General features: G+C 38.9%; 1 protein-coding gene and 1 non-coding gene across 2 annotated transcripts; both read left to right on the forward strand.

The window, feature by feature from the left end:
• The first annotated feature begins 9,985 nt into the window (after positions 1-9,985).
• Positions 9,986-10,090, forward strand: LOC120015816. Its single transcript, XR_005471831.1, has one exon. It is a non-coding gene; the product is annotated as a small nucleolar RNA R71 (small nucleolar RNA).
• A 4,548-nt stretch (positions 10,091-14,638) lies between these two features.
• Positions 14,639-15,007, forward strand: LOC120014201. The gene has a single exon (XM_038866122.1). The coding sequence runs from the start codon at positions 14,639-14,641 to the stop codon at positions 15,005-15,007; it is 369 nt and encodes a 122-aa protein (XP_038722050.1).
• The last annotated feature ends 1,485 nt before the right edge of the window (positions 15,008-16,492 follow it).

The raw sequence follows: 16,492 nt of genomic DNA on the forward strand, positions 1-16,492 counted from the left end.
AACAAACACTAGGGTTCCTAATATCACCACCTCTTTTCCAATTGAACTTCATTGATTCATTAATTCTCAATTCTCAATTTAATTGTTGACAATCGATTTCCCAACCTATTCAATGTTCTATTCCTAGATACACCGAGAGTGTTTTCAATATAAATCCCTGTTATTCCTAACACTCGGATTAATATATTGAAAACCCGGTAAGAATAATGGAAATCATTTAATGATTGCATAAGTCATAAACCTATATTCCTATGGTTCATACAACCTATGTTCTCTATGGATTCTTACAACCCTAGACATATCTTCCGGTCTCAACCTAGGCTTAAAATCATCCAAATGGTGATCAAGCATTTGAAAGCAATAAGCACATCCACAGAGAATCAACAATAAAAAGAGATATTCAAGAACAATAAACCAATTTCATTCAATCTTCAAAGTGGGGTTCCATTAGGACCCCTAGTTAGAGGATTAGTTCCTCATAACCAAGGAATACAAGTCAAAATCCAAAATAGCAGTCATTAAATACAAGAACAAGGAAGAATTAAAGAGAAACCCCTGAATCCTCTTTGCTCAAGCTCCAATGGCTGCTGTAGAATAGTCTCCAAAACCCTTGATTTTGCTTCCAAAGTCCAAAAGTCCTTCAAACCCTAAAAATCTAAGCTTTTATACTCCCAAAAACCCTAAAGTCGTTTTTCTAACAAGTCTGTGTCGTTTTGAATTGGACCCATTTGGTTTGAGGGTAATTTAGGGCATTTAGATATCTTTAAAATCGTGAACTGGGACTAGCCGATCGATCGAACATGGACACCGATCGATTGGAACTTGCTTACTGTTTTTCTAGCTTCAAAATTGTCCGACCGATCGGACTATGGGCCGATCGATCGGATATTTGTTCTGTCTCCAAATTTGGTCATTTTCTATCCATTTATGCCCGACACCTGAAATGAGCAAATAACAACTCTTTACGCAGAATTAATTCCAAAACGACTCTAAACAAAGCAAGATTACATGTAAAAGGATGTACAATTATATGTATATAATTGGCATATCAAACCCCCACACTTAATCTTTGTTCGTCCTCGAGTAACTATAGAATCAAGAAGAAAGAATTTTTTTTTTCAAACCTACAACTTTCCCACAATCTCAGGACTGAAAGTAGTTCAAAGACAAAAGAGAATCATCAACAAAACTGTAGCTCAGTAATCTTTTATAAAATGCCAAGTAGCCTTAGGATCATATCTCAAACTCAAACAGAAAACACGGCACATTACAAAGCTCTTAGCTTCAACTTCAAGCCTCACAGATATTCACTCACAAGCAAAATCGCACTGAAGTGGCTAAGTGTTTCTCTCAAGTGCATGTGGGCGGAATAATGTAAACAAGAAATCAAAATTCCCACATGCAATAATTCAATGGAAGCTTAAGAAACAAATTATATGATCTCATGAATGGATGTCACTTAACCAAGCAATTGACCTACATCCTTATTCACAAACTTGTGTTCAAATCCAAGGTATTCTCAAAATCAAGTGGGACTTTTTAAGCTTGTAATGTAGGGTGAAGGTTAGATGAGAAGGGCAAAGGGTACAAAATATTGAATAAGTGGAGAAACATTATATCTGGAAATATCATCCAAACTTTCCCACTATTTCACTATCTTTTCATTTCTCCATCATTCCCTTTTCTTCACAATCACATTTACAATGTAAGACCAAATGCAAATGCACTTTTATTTCATTCTCATCAGATTTTTTATTTTATTTTTTTTCCAAGAACAATTGCATGCTCCTTTTTACAATATTTCCAATTTCCCACCGACCAACACTCCAAATTTCTTCCAAAAGAGAACCACAACATGCATCCACTTTCCCTCAATGTCCAATAAATTCAGCATATACCATCCCAACTTCTCATTTAAGATAAACATCTCTTTCTCCACAATAATAATAAGAAGAAAAATGGTTATGAACAAAAGGTTAGTGTTTGGCTTCAAATAAGGGTGCAACGTATAACATGTATAAGATAGGGTGAGAAAGGTATTTATCGATCCAAAAATGGCCTTACTCTCATCTTTCAAGAACACTATTGAATTTCCCACAAGAAAGTGATTAGGATGTAATGTCATGTGATGAATACTTAGCAAGCAACCAAAATGAAGGATAATGAGATCAAAAAAATATCATAGTGAGCGGAACAAAAACAATAGAGTTGATTTTCATCACTCTTTGAGAAACGAATGGGTCAAAAACTCACATTGGTTCAAGTCTCTACAATTTGCTAAGTAATGGATGTGCAACTACCGAGAGGTTTTCAATTTGATCCTTTGGCCACAAGTTTAATTTGAAAAACAACATCAATTTCTAAGCCACAATTCATCAATTTATCTCAAATGCAATGAACACATCAATAGTAAGCATCATAGAAAGGGGGAAGCAACACTAGAATTTTAAAAGAAAAACTACACTACAATAAAGTTCAAGAGTTCCAAAGGAAAGAAAAAAAATAAAAGGAAAACACAATAAAAGGAAAAGTTTCCTTCCCACCCCCACACTAGATGTGAACACTGTCCTCAGTGTTTCAAACTGTAAATACGAAGTAAGGAAGAGAGGAACAAAACAACCTGGGTGAGCTCAAATAGAACGTCGCCTAGATGGAAGAGGAGCAATGGCGGGCTCAAAAGTAGCAGTAGCAGGTGCAGGTGCAGGAGCAGCCGGTGCTGATGTAAACTGCATGGACAACTGGCGCAAAAGATCTATCATCTCAGACTACTGAGCACGAATAGCAACCAGCTGGTCACGGGTCTCCATCTGAAACAACGCTATGGCATCCAATCTCTCCTCAATAGGACGAGCACGAGGGAGATCAGCAGAACTGGACGGAGAACTAGGATCCACCGGCTCGGCATCAGTATCATCAGTGTGAGAAAGACGACCCGTACACAAATTTCAGTCGGCCTGGGAAAGCTCAAAAACAAGAGGATCAGCATCACCGGTCTTTGGCAGCCGGTGGCCCAAATGGCGGAGTAGACCAGTGATCAACCGTGGAAAGAATAACCGCAACTTCTTCCCCTCACATACCTCCATAGCACACTGTAGCATGGCTCGTACAAAATAAGCGCCTACATCAAACCAACACTCCTGGTGGAAGTAGTAAAGTAACTCCAAGGCTGGGCCACACCTCTCAGATTTATGGCCATGTGGCCATAAATTTTTCTTCACCATGCTGTCAATAACCCAAAGGCGAGAGGGAATAGAGCCTCGAGTTACAGCATGCCTATTCTTCTGACTAACCGTCGGATCTGGTACCAAGGTGTGGAACATAGTAGTATGGTCAACCTCTACGGGAGGGCCTACGAGAAGATCCTCAGAGTAAGCAGCTGGATAGCCAAGAGCGGTACAAATATCTGCAGGAGTGAAAGTATACGAAACTGCTCCCCGATAGGCTTTTGGCACCCTCACAGTATAGTGGGCAGTATCATCTTCGCCCTCAACTAGATCAATCTCGTGCAAAGTACGGTAGAAAGCACGGATTAAGGCTGAGTAGACATCAGCATGAAATATTGGTAGCTCCATAGAAAATTGAGCCGGGCACGATGTAAGTATGCCTTGGCCCAAGCATTCAGCGGTTGGCTCATAATGTCACAGTCTACCCTCCAATCACTCTCAATGCGAGCCGAAGCAAAGTTATCCTGAGAGGACCTAGGGCGAGGAGGAGCCACAGTTTTCTTTCTAGCGCCATACGCTCTCTTGGGTGAAGGTGGTGGTGTAGTAGAGCCGGATACCTTAGCTGCCTTGCATCGTCCCATTCTGCAAAAAGTGAAGAGAAATGAGAGCATAACACAAAAATGTAGATAAAACAAAGACAACAAGTTCCGACACATTTGGCATTTTCAAATCAACCACCAACACTCTACAATCAAATCCCCACAAGATCCCATTCCACAATAGTTTCAGTACATAACACAGGCCCATATCTAATGCAATACAATTTTGTGCAAAAATAAAAAATTGGCAAATTGGCACCAAATTCACGAAATGCATAACTCAACATGATCAATATATATAAAAGGAAATATGGATGTGAGCATACAAAGAATGGTGCGTAAAATCACAATTTCAACCCAAGAAAGTTGGTTGAGGCATTTTATCAAACATGTTGTGCGCACACTTGATAAAGTGAATACTTGGCACATGGCAACAATGAGATAACAACTCAAGTCGATGATAAAACAACCACACAAGTAAACAGAGCACGATAGAAATATAAAGTGATAGTGTAAAGCACTCAAGCTTGGGTGTGGCATTTCATCGAACGCTTGGTGTGCACACTTAACACAGCTCAAGAAAAGAAATGCAAAATTTCCATGGTTGCTCTTGTACTGTAGAGAGAATGGATGCCAGAGACCACACATAGAAATTCACACACTTCTAGACAATACTTTATCAACCCACACCATCCAATTCCATACAAGGCAATCAAGGTAGCATATAGTCTCAAAATTGAAAACCAAAGAGGAGTAAAAGCATCATACCTGGGCTGTATGCTAGCCGAAAGGAGGAAATTGAGTGGGTGAGTGCAGGGAGGATTGAAAGAAAAGTGCAGGAAATGGGTGAGGGAGTACCGGGTTCGTGAGAGAAAAGAAGAGAGAAAGAAGAAAAATAAAAGAGAGAGGGGTGCGTCGCGCAGGCTGGGGTTCTTTTAAAACCCTGGCCTACGAGTCCGATCGATCGGTATGTAAATCCGATCGATCAAAACTTGCTCTCGGGTCATTTTTTGACTCACCTGGTCCGATCAATCAGACTCAAGTTCGATCGATCGGTTGTGGCCCTCGGGTCAGTTTGACCAAAACTGAATTTCCTTCACCCAAAACACTTCACAACCAACCCAGATAGTTTTTAGAACAAACAAAACATATATGTACATGAAAGTAAAGCAATTTAAAAGAAGATAGGGAACGAAGTTACCCCGGTTGGGTTGCCTCCCAACAAGCGCCTAGTTTATAGTTGATGGCTCGACTCTTGTTGCTTATTGTTGTGGTTCTTGGAGAGGAAGAGTGACCTTCCTTCCAGAAAATTCAGCTTCATAGTAGGGCTTCAATCTCTGCCCATTCACTTTGAAAGAAGTCCCCATTGCTCCATGTTTAATCTCAACGGCTCCATGAGGGAACACTGCGGTAACAAGAAAAGGACCCGACCATCTTGATTTGAGCTTGCCCGGAAAGAGACGGAGTCTTGAATTGAATAACAACACTTGTTGCCCCACCTTGAACTCCTTTCGAGCAATATGACTATCATGCCATTTCTTGGTCCGCTTCTTATAAATTTTTGCATTCTCATAAGCATCAAGGCGAATTTCATCTAGCTCATTCAATTGCAAAACACGTTGCTCTCCCGCACTAGCCATGTCAAAACTCAGAAATTTAATAGCCCAAAAGGCTTTGTGCTTCAATTCAATCGGGAGGTGACAAGCTTTCCCAAATACCAAGCGGAAAGGAGACATGCCAATAGGAGTTTTAAAGCTGTACGGTAAGCCCACAAGACATCATCTAGCTTCAAAGACCAATCCTTCCTTGACGCATTCACCGTTTTTTCAAGAATTTTCTTCAACTCTCTATTAGAAATCTCCACTTGGCCACTTGTTTGAGGATGATAAAGAGTTGCCACCTTATGAGTAATGCCATATTTGGCAAGAAAAGAATTGAATTCTCGGTTGCAAAAATGGGTACCCCCATCACTAATAATTGCCCTCGGGGTGCCACATCTTGTAAAAATGTTCTTCTTCAAAAACTTCAAATTGAATCATTGGTGGGTAACGCCATGACCTCCACCCATTTGGAAACATAGTCAACCGCCACAAGGATGTAGTGATTTCCCAAAGAGTTAGGGAATGACCCCATAAAATCTATTCCCCACACATCAAAAAGCTCCACCTCAAGGATATTGGCTAAGGGCATTTGATTTCTATTTGAAATATTCCCCGTGAGTTGACATTCATCACATGCAAGAACAAATGAATGGGCATCCTTAAACAAAGTAGGCCAATAGAACCCGGATTGCAAGACTTTGGCCGCGGTCTTGTTACCCCCAAAATGACCACCACATGGAAATGAGTGGCAATGTCTCAAGATACTAACCATCTCTTCCTCCGGAACACACCTACGAATAACTTGGTCCACACATTGCTTCTAGAAGAAAGGTTCTTCCCAATAATAGAAACGAACAAGATGAAGGAATCTTTTTCGTTGATGGTTAGATAAGTCCGGAGGAAGAATCTCCTTGGCCAAAAAGTTCACAAAATCAGTATACGAAGGAGTTGTGGAGGAATGAATAGCAGCCAATTGTTCATCCGAGAATGTTTCTTTGATAGGAATATTGGCTTCTTCCCGACCTTCCAATAATCTAGACAAATGGTCCGCCACCACATTCTCGGATCCTTTTTTGTCTCGAATTTCCAAGTCAAATTCTTGTAAAAGAAGAACCCATCGAATCAACCTTGGCTTGGCTTCCTTTTTCGTCAATAAATAACGCAAGGCTGCATGATCGGTATAAACAATGATTTTGGAACCAATCAAGTATGATTGAAACTTGTCAAGGGCAAAGACAACCGCCAAGAGTTCTTTCTCCGTTGTTGTATAGTTACTTTGAGCATCATTGAGAGTGCGGCTAGCATAGTAGATTAGATGCAGAATTTTGTTCTTCCTTTGACCAAGAACCGCTCCCATAGCATAATCACTAGCATCACACATGAGCTTAAAAGGAATGTTCCAATCCGGAAAAGTGATGATAGGAGCTGTAGTAAGTCTCTCCTTGAGAGTAGTATAAGCTTCCAAGCATTCCTTGGTGAAATGGAACTTGACATCTTTCAACAATAGTTTACACAAAGGCTTTGTGATTTTTGAAAAATCCTTGATGAAGTGCCTATAAAAACCCGCATACCCCAAGAAACTTCTCGCCTCTTTAACCGAAGTTGGTGGAGGGAGTTTCTTAATAGTCTCAATTTTAGCTCTATCCACTTCAATGCTCTTTTGTGAAATATGGTGCCCCAAGACTATCCCTTCTTGCACCATGAAGTGACATTTCTCCCAATTAAGTACTAGATTGGTTTCTTCACATCTTTGAAGCGCCGTGGATAAATTCTTCAAACAAGAATCAAATGATGAACCAAAAATAGAAAAGTCATCCACAAATACCTCAATTGTGTGCTCCACCATATCACTGAAAATACTCATCATACACCGTTGAAAAGTGGCCGGTGCATTGCATAAGCCGAAGGGCATCCTTTTATAAGCAAAAGTGCCAAAAGGACAAGTGAAAGTAGTCATTTCTTAGTCTTCCGAAGCAATGGGGATTTGATTGTACCCCAAACAACCATCCAAGAAGCAATAATAAGAGTGCCCCGCAAGCCTCTCTAGCATTTGATCAATAAAAGGCAAAGGAAAGTGATCCTTCCTAGTGGCATTGTTGAGCTTCCTATAGTCAATGCAAACTCTCCAACCGGTAGTAGTCCGGGTGGGAATCAATTCATTCATTCATTCTTCTCATTTTTCACCACCGTGATTCCACCATTTTTGGGGAAAACTTGCACTGGGCTTACCCATGAACTATCTGAAATGAGGTAAATAATTCCCGCATCAAGAAGTTTCAAAATTTCAGCTTTCATCACATCTTTCATATTGGGATTTAGTCGGCGTTGATGTTCCACCGAAGACTTGTAATCCTCCTCCATTAAGACACGGTGCATGCACATAGTGGGGCTAATTTCCCGAATGTCCGCTATTGTCCACCCCAAAGCCATTTTGTGCTCTCTCAACACTCTTAAGAGCTTGTCCTCTTCCTCCCGATTCAAATTCGAAGAAATAATAACCAGCAAAGTATTAGAATTTCCCAAGTAAGCATATCGAAGGTGGGAAGGGAGAGGCTTCAATGTAAGTGTAGGAGCTTCCACAATACTTGGTTATGATCGAGAATGCAAGACACCAAGAGGTTCAAATTTCTGGACTCTTATTGGTTTAGACTCTTTCATAGATTCTAGGCAATGCATGAACTCCACCACATCATCATCACCACACTCTAGAGCATCCTCATTCACCAAACAAGTCTCAAGAGGGTCTTGGCAAGAAGTTATGGCATAAGTGTGAGTCAAGATGTGATCCATCGTGTCTATGCGAAAACAAGATTCTCCGTCTTCTGGGTATTTGGTGGTTTCAAACACTTTGAATGTGACTTGTTCATCCGCAATTCTCAACACCAAAGTCCCTTTTTCCACATCAATGAGAGTTCTCCCCGTACGCAAGAAAGGTCTCCCCAAAATAATTGGAGTATTAGAATCCTCCTCCATATCAAGAATAACGAAATCCACTGGAACAACCAATTTGTCCACCTTGACAAGGACATCCTCAATGATACTACGGGGATATTTAATAGATCGATCCGCCATGACAAGAGACATTGTAGTGGGGTTGATTTCATGCAAACCAATGAGCTTGGCTATTGATAGTGGCATTAAATTAATACTCGCTCCCAAATCACATAGCGCCCTTTCAATCAACGTGCTACCAATGGTACAAGGAAAGGTGAAACTTCCCGGATCTTTCTTTTTAATTGGAAGTTTTTGCTGCACTATCGCGCTACACTCCTCCATCAATTGGACACTCTCATAGTCCTTCATCCTCCACTTCTTAGAAAGAATTTCCTTCATAAACTTTGCGTAGCTAGGCATTTGCTCCAAAGCCTCTGCAAAAGATATGTTTATCTGCAACTTCTTGAACACCTCAAGGAATTTTGAGAATTGAGACTCCTTCTTGGTGCTTTTCAACCTTTGTGGAAAGGGAATTAGAGGTACATATGCCTTAATTGGAGGTGTTGGCAGTGAACTATCAGGCCAATCCAACTCAATTGCATACCGGGGTTGCACATTCCTGCTCTTCTACAACTTTTCAGAGTTTTCAGCTTGATCTGCACTGGTCTGATCGATCGGGACTTGACTTGGTCCGATCGATCGGATTTTTGCTCTGTCTCAATTTCAATCTCAGCTAGAATGGGGGGTCCGATCGATCGGGGATGACGTCCGATCAATTGGATCTGGGCTGTGTGACTCCTCAGCTGCATTTTCCTACAATTCTGTATTTTTCAATTTTTTCGCTTTTTCAGCATCTAGATCTACAACAGTTTTCACTAGATTCCCATTCCGAAGAGTAATAGCATAACAATGATATTTCCCTTTCGGATTCACTTCCGTTTGGCTAGGGAGCCCACCTTTTTCTCTAGAGGATAAAACATTAGCTAGTTGCCTCACTTGTATCTCAAGATTCCTAATGGAAGCCCCTTGATTTTGAATCAATGATGCTTGAGTTTGTAATGCGGAATCGGTCTTGCTAATGAAGTTGTTTGTGTTATTGGCTAATGCCTCCATACTTCCGACCATCTTGGCAAACATTTCATCAATGTCCCTCTTCTTCTCTTGGGGTTGAATTTGTTGAGGAGGAGGGTTTTACACATTCTGATTATTGCTCCAAGAAAAGTTGGGATGATTTCTAAATCCCGGATTATAGAAATTTGAGTATGGATCATTTCTTGGCCGATTGTAGTGCCCACCTCCAATAGCATTAGCTTGCTCACTTTGAGAAGATGATGCATTAGTAATCATGCATTCTCCGGTTTGATGGCTAGCACCACAATAATCACAAGACACTATAGGCATTCCATGAACCGCATGCACTCCTTGAGGAGAATTCATCGTTAAAGCATCAATCTTTTTAGCCATAGTGGCCAAGGCGGTCATCACATCAACATCTCTTGGATTGTCTTGCCTTTGTGGTAGCCTCTCCGTAGGCCAAGAAGTATTGGTCTTGGCAACCTTCTCAAGCAAAGTTCGGGCCTCCTCTTGAGATTTAGTCATAAAAGAACCACCCGCAGCTGCATCTAACATTTGCCTCGTCGACATACTCAACCCGGAATAAAAGGCTTGATAAACAATCCACTCCGCAAGTCCATGATTAGGACAAATCCTCAAGATAGCTTTGAACCTCTCCCAAGTTTCATGGAAAGATTCAAGATCAAATTGGGAAAAAGTCATGATATCATTCCGGATTTGAACCGCTTTCGCCGGAGGGAAAAATTTAGATAGAAATTGCTCCGAGAGCTCTTCCCATGTAGTGATGGAGTTGGGAGGTAGTGACATCAACCATGCTTTAGCTTTATCTCTCAAAGAAAATGGAAATAACTTCAAAAGAATTGCATCACGTGAAGCACCATGAATATCAAATGTAGCGCAAATGTGCAAGAATGAAGCAATATGCACATTTGGCTCTTCAGGAAAACCATGGAATACAATGGAATTGGAGATCATGGTGATAATAGCCGGCTCGATCTCAAAATGAGTGGAGTTGATGGGCGGATACCAGATACTAGAAGGAGTGGTATCCCAAGTTGGTCGAGCGCATTCCTCCAAAGAGCGAGGGTCAAATTGCCTTGGTGGCCCATCTACCTCATTAGCTCCATTTCCACCATTTGCATTATTAGCACCCCCACCATTATCATTTCTCTCATTCAAACCATTGCCACCAATGGGTCCCGCATCATTCCTTCCATCCAAATTGTCTCCCATGCCTTCAACCAGGTTATTATTTTGCTCCCGTCTAAGCATACGAAAAGTCCTCTCAATCTCCGGATCCAAACCAATAAAATTCGAGCTAAGAGCACATCTTCCTAAGCTCATACAAGAGAAAGAATTTCTGCAGAAAATTAAAACCAAATTGGCACAAAAATAACCTAAATTGACACAAATAAAATTGCCTCAATCCTCGGTAACAGCGCCAAAAACTTGATGTGAATTATTCGCAAGCGTACAAGTCGCACAAGTAATAAAGAGTGAATAGAGTACCGTTCCCACGAAGATATATTGGCAATTTCAATTCAATATCAATCCATGTAATTATCACACTAAAATGGAAAGGCGAATTGTTGGTTGTATTTTATCTAATGCTAAACAAGTAATTAAGAAATCACTAATTAAATGACAATTTGAGTAAATAACCAAACAACAAACAAGAAATTGAATTTTCAAGAGAAACAAACACTAGGGTTCCTAATATCACCACCTCTTTTCCAATTGAACTTCATTGATTCATTAATTCCCAATTCTCAATTTAATTGTTGACAATCGATTTCCCAACCTATTCAATGTTCTATTCCTAGATACACCGAAAGTGTTTTCAATATAAATCCCTGTTATTCCTAACACTCGGATTAATATATTGAAATCCGATAAGAACAATGGAAATCATTTAACGATTGCATAAGTCATAAACCTATATTCCTATGGTTCATGCAACCTATGTTCTCTATGGATTCTTGCAACCCTAGGCATATCCTTCCGGTCTCAGCCTAGGTTCAAAATCATCCAAATGGTGATCAAGCATTTGAAAGCAATAAGCACATCCACAGAGAATCAACAATAAAAAGAGAGATTCAAGAACAATAAACCAATTTCATTCAATCTTCAAAGAGGGATTCCATTAGGACCCTTAGTTAGAGGATTAGTTCCTCATAACCAAGGAATACAAATTAAAATCCAAAATAGCAGTCATTAAATACAAGAACAAGGAAGAATTAAAGAGAAACCCCTCAATCCCCTTTGCTCAAGCTCCAATGATTGCTGTAGAATAGTCTCCAAAACCCTTGATTTTGCTTCCAAAGTCTAAAAGTCCTTCAAACCCTAAAAATCTAAGCTTTTATACTCCCAAAAACCCTAAAGTCATTTTTCTAACAAGTCTGTGTCGTTTTGAATTGAACCCACTTGGTTTGAGGTAATTTCGGGCATTTAGAGATCTTAAAAATCGTGAACTAGGACTGGCCGATCGATCTGACATGGACACCGATCGATTGGAACTTGCTCACTGTTTTTCCAGCTTCAAAGTTGTCCGATAGATTGGACTATGGGCTGATCGATCGGATATTTGCTCTGTCTCCAAATTTGGTCCTTTTCTATCCATTTATGCCCCGACACCTGAAATGAGCAAATAAGAACTCTTTAGGCAGAATTAGTTCCAAAACGACTCTAAACAAAGCAAGATTACATGTAAAAGGATGTACAATTATATGTATATAATTGGCACATCTTATACCTTGATGGCGATGCATTACATTAGAACTAGGTATAGTGATAAATGAGTAAAGACATAATAGGACATCCCTTGAAAGCGAGGCGCTGCACTGCTGCCTAATGCAGTGAGGTATAGGCAAGGTTTCCCCCATGATGGACCGGTGGGGATAAAGAAGGTATAGTAAATGATTATGGGATTATGATAGAGACTTGGAGCATAGGGTCACTTATAGACAGATCAATTGCACTAGCTGATATCATGATTAGAGGTTAACATAATGTGTATACAAGACTAAATGGTGGCCAAAAATATAGAGAAATTGAAAACACGGTTTATAAATTAGTTTTTTTTAACAAAAAAAAAACTTATTAAAGGTTACAGGTCATGTGATGCAAATCAACAGAGTTAGGATTAAATATCCCACAAAAATAAATATAATTGACTTGATTTTATAAGTTGGTAAACTTTGAGTCATTCTATAACTCATGTGATGCAATTCATCAACTAGGTTGGGATTGAATATCCCACAAAATAAAATCTAATTGACTTGACTTTATAAGTTGGTAAACTTTGAGTCATTAAATAATAATTTTCTGGAATCTTACAAGTTGCAATTTGGATAATCTTATCACTATATCCGACACTCCTCCACTTTCTTCACTGCCACTTGTATCCAAATCAAGAAAACCACAAAATATTGACCCATCTTCAATCCAAAAATCACCCAAAAATTTCACGGAGAAAGAACCCGTAGTCAGCCCAAAACGTAACCTCGATGGTGACTTCCACTTTCCCTTGGCGGTTACCAATATCGTAGATAACTGTAGGTTTAGGTATTGTACAGGAAAAGGTGAATATGTGTATTTATACCATAAATTAGGTTTAGTATTTGGTATTCTTTAGGAATTTCTCTTTATACCCTTCATTTTCTAGAATTTGTTCATTTTCACTTTAGGATTTACCAAATAAGGTTCTTTTAGCATGTAAGGCACAAACCTAGCATTTAGCATATCAAAGCTATACCTCATGGATAAGTGACATATCAAAGCGTAGACATACATTCTCAATGAAATTCATCACAATTCAATAGCACACAATGCTTATATAATCAAAATCAGACATATAGGACTTATAGTCCAACAATTCTTGGGGTGTTCCCTGCGAGTGATGTGTTTTATTGGAACTTGCCACTTGGGGTACAATGATCAATAAATGAGGGGTGTCACGGGCATACCTTGATGGCAATGCGCTACATTAGAACTTAGGTGTAGTGATAAACGAGTAAACACATGGTAGGACATCCCTTGAAAGTAGTTGCATCGCTGCCTAATGCAGTGAGACATAGGCAAGGGGGTTCTCCCATGATGGACATGTGAGGATAAAGAAGGTAGTAAATGATTATGAGATTATGATAGAGACATGGAACATAGGGCCCCTTACAAATAGATTAATTGAACTAGTTGATATCATGATTAGAGGTTAACATTATGTGTATACAGGAGACTAAATGGGTGGGCGAAAATATAGAGAAATTGAGAACACGGTTTATAAATTGGTTTTCTTTTTTTAAAAAGACTTATTAAAGATTACAAGTCATGTGATGCAAATCGACAGAGTTAGGATTAAATATCCCACAAAAATAAATATAATTGACTTGATTTTATAAGTTGATAAACTTTGAGTCATTTTATAACTCATGATGCAACTCAACTGAGTTGGGATTGAATATCCCACAAAAATAAATATAATTGAGTTGACTTTATAAGTTGGTAAACTTTGAGTCATTAAATAATAATTTTCTTGGAATCTTACAAGTTGCAATTTGGATAATCTTATTGCTGACAGGGAATGGATGGATTAGTTGTACCATACATAATAAAATAAGTAGGAGTGTCGTGAAAGTTCAAGCAAGGGCACATCTTGGAAAGAAAAAAACAACAAAAGAGTAGTACATTAAGATCAGATTTATGACTAACGAGAGGCGACTTAATTGACAATCGATTAAGTTAAATATATATGTGTGCTCAATATTCGATTCAAATAAAAAACAAATTTCTTCATAGTATTTCAAAAAAAAAAAGAGTTTGGATGTATGTGATTAAATTAATGAAATGGTTTTATCTAATCAATAATAATACCAATATACCATTATTATTGTTACTATTAGGATTGCGATAATCAAGTTTTTATCATTTTCTTTGTCTCTAACACTTGTTTTACTTGTTGCAACATATTTGATAATTGGTCAACTTGCAGTAAGATCCACCAATTACCATTATTTTATAATGATATTCACCGACTACCATCATTTTATAGTATTGAAGATGCACCCACTATCATTATTTTATGGGTCAGAGCATCTTTAGGGTTGAATATTTCCTCCATAACTCTTCAATCAATGTGACAAAAGTTTAAAAGCCTATATGTTCTGCACTGATGTATGTATACGATGGTGAAGTAATTTATATAAACTTGTAAGAAGTCTCATACTTGGATATCTTTGGGCAGAAATTTAGCTCTAAAACTCAATAAGAGATGAGGGAGCCGGGAGAGATTGAGAAGGCACCAGTAGATGCTGGGGTGTGTATTCAGCATTCTTGCCACGAACATGACTTGATCAGGTACGATCCTGGTAAAATTCCTGAAGATAAGCAGGAGCTGCTTTCGGGAATGGATTATGAAAAGTGCTATGCCTGCTCAAATTACGTGAAAAAGATCGATTACTTCTGCAACGAATGCGATTTCTTCTTGCACAAACGCTGTGCTGACTTACCGAGAGAGTTCCACAGCCCGTTTCACATCGAACATCCTCTCACTCTCCTACATAAGTTGCCTTATCCTTCAAGATGTAATATTTGTGAAGCAATTATAAGTGGTAAAATAAACTATGCGGAAGTTGAATGAAATGATCGTTTCATTAATGAGAGAAAATTGAATTTCAAAGCTTGCAAGAACTCTCGAGCAAGGGAGTATTTAAACAGAAAGAAGAAGCTCTGCAAAGCTGAGCAACGGTAACAATGTCAGAAGCAACGGGAAGAAGAAAAGAAATACACGACAGTGTTTTGATAAAGTGACACGACGTTGTAAACAAAAAGAAAAAATACTACAGTGAAACGAAAATACTACAGTGAAATGATGTCGTGTAAGGAGAGAGGAGGAAAAGCCTTGAAATCTAACATCCCCCCTCAAGATCAACATGGTTTTGAATCATGTTGAGCTTGATCATGAAGGTTTGAAGTTGAGCAGTTGTCATGGGTTTAGTTAAAAGATCTGCAGGTTGATATGTTGTAGAGACATGTTGTAACTGAATGAGCTTCTTGTCGACCCTTTCTCTCACAAAATGACAGTCAATTTCTATGTGTTTTGTTCTCTCATGGAAAACAGGATTTGTAGCAATATAGATGGCAGCTTGGCTATCACAATACAAAGGGATAGGAGTAAGCCTTGGTTGATGAAGATCATTCAATAAAGCATTGATCCAAACAAGCTCACTTGTGACAGAAGCTATTGACCTATACTCTGCTTCAGCTGAAGAACGAGAGACAGTTTGTTGCTTTTTAGATTTCCAAGCAACTAAAGCTCCTCCCAACATGATGGTATAACCAGTGGTGGATCTCCTACTGTCTTTGCATGCTGCCCAGTCTGCATCGCAGAATGCAATAAGCTTGGATTCTTTCTTTGCAGGGTAAAATAGAGCTTGATCATACGTGCCCTTCAAGTACTTTAGAACTCTATGAGCAGCTTTGAGATGAAGATCAGTAGGAGACTTCATGAACTGACTGAGATGATTGACTGTAAAATTGATGTCAGGTCTGGTCAAAGATAAATAGATCAATCTCCCAATTAGCCTTCTATACAGCATTGGATCTTCTAAGATAACTCCTTCATTTTTAGAAAGTTTGGTGTTGATATCCATGGGAGAGGTCACAGTGGTGCAATCGTTGAAGCCTGTTTCTGCAAGTAAATCCAATATATATTTCCTTTGACATATGGTCATGCCAAGGTCAGTATTAGAAATCTCTAATCCTAGGAAATATCTTAATGTTCCCAGATCTTTTGTTTTAAAACAAGTACCTATATAGTCTTTTATTTCTTGAATTAATTCAAGATTGTCACCTCCTATAGCCATATCATCCACATACAGAAGTAAGATCACTTTGAAAGAATTTTTAGAATAAACAAATAAAGAATAATCACACTTAGACTGTTGAAATCCAAATTTAATTAAAGCTTCTTTGCATTTTATGTTCCATTGCCTTGAGGCTTGTTTAAGTCCATATAAGGACTTGTTCAACTTGCATACATGATCAGGTTCATGTGTTTGAAACCCAGGAGGCATCTTCATGAAAACCTCTTCATTTAAATCACCATTTAGAAATGCATTATGCA

The sequence above is a fragment of the Tripterygium wilfordii genome, chromosome 14, assembly GCF_013401445.1.
Source record: "Tripterygium wilfordii isolate XIE 37 chromosome 14, ASM1340144v1, whole genome shotgun sequence".
Classification (NCBI taxonomy): Eukaryota; Viridiplantae; Streptophyta; class Magnoliopsida; order Celastrales; family Celastraceae; genus Tripterygium; species Tripterygium wilfordii.

Excerpts from the sequence above, each read along its gene's own strand:
- LOC120014201 (XM_038866122.1), top strand. The coding sequence starts at position 14,639 with ATGAGGGAGCCGGGAGAGATTGAGAAGGCACCAGTAGATGCTGGGGTG.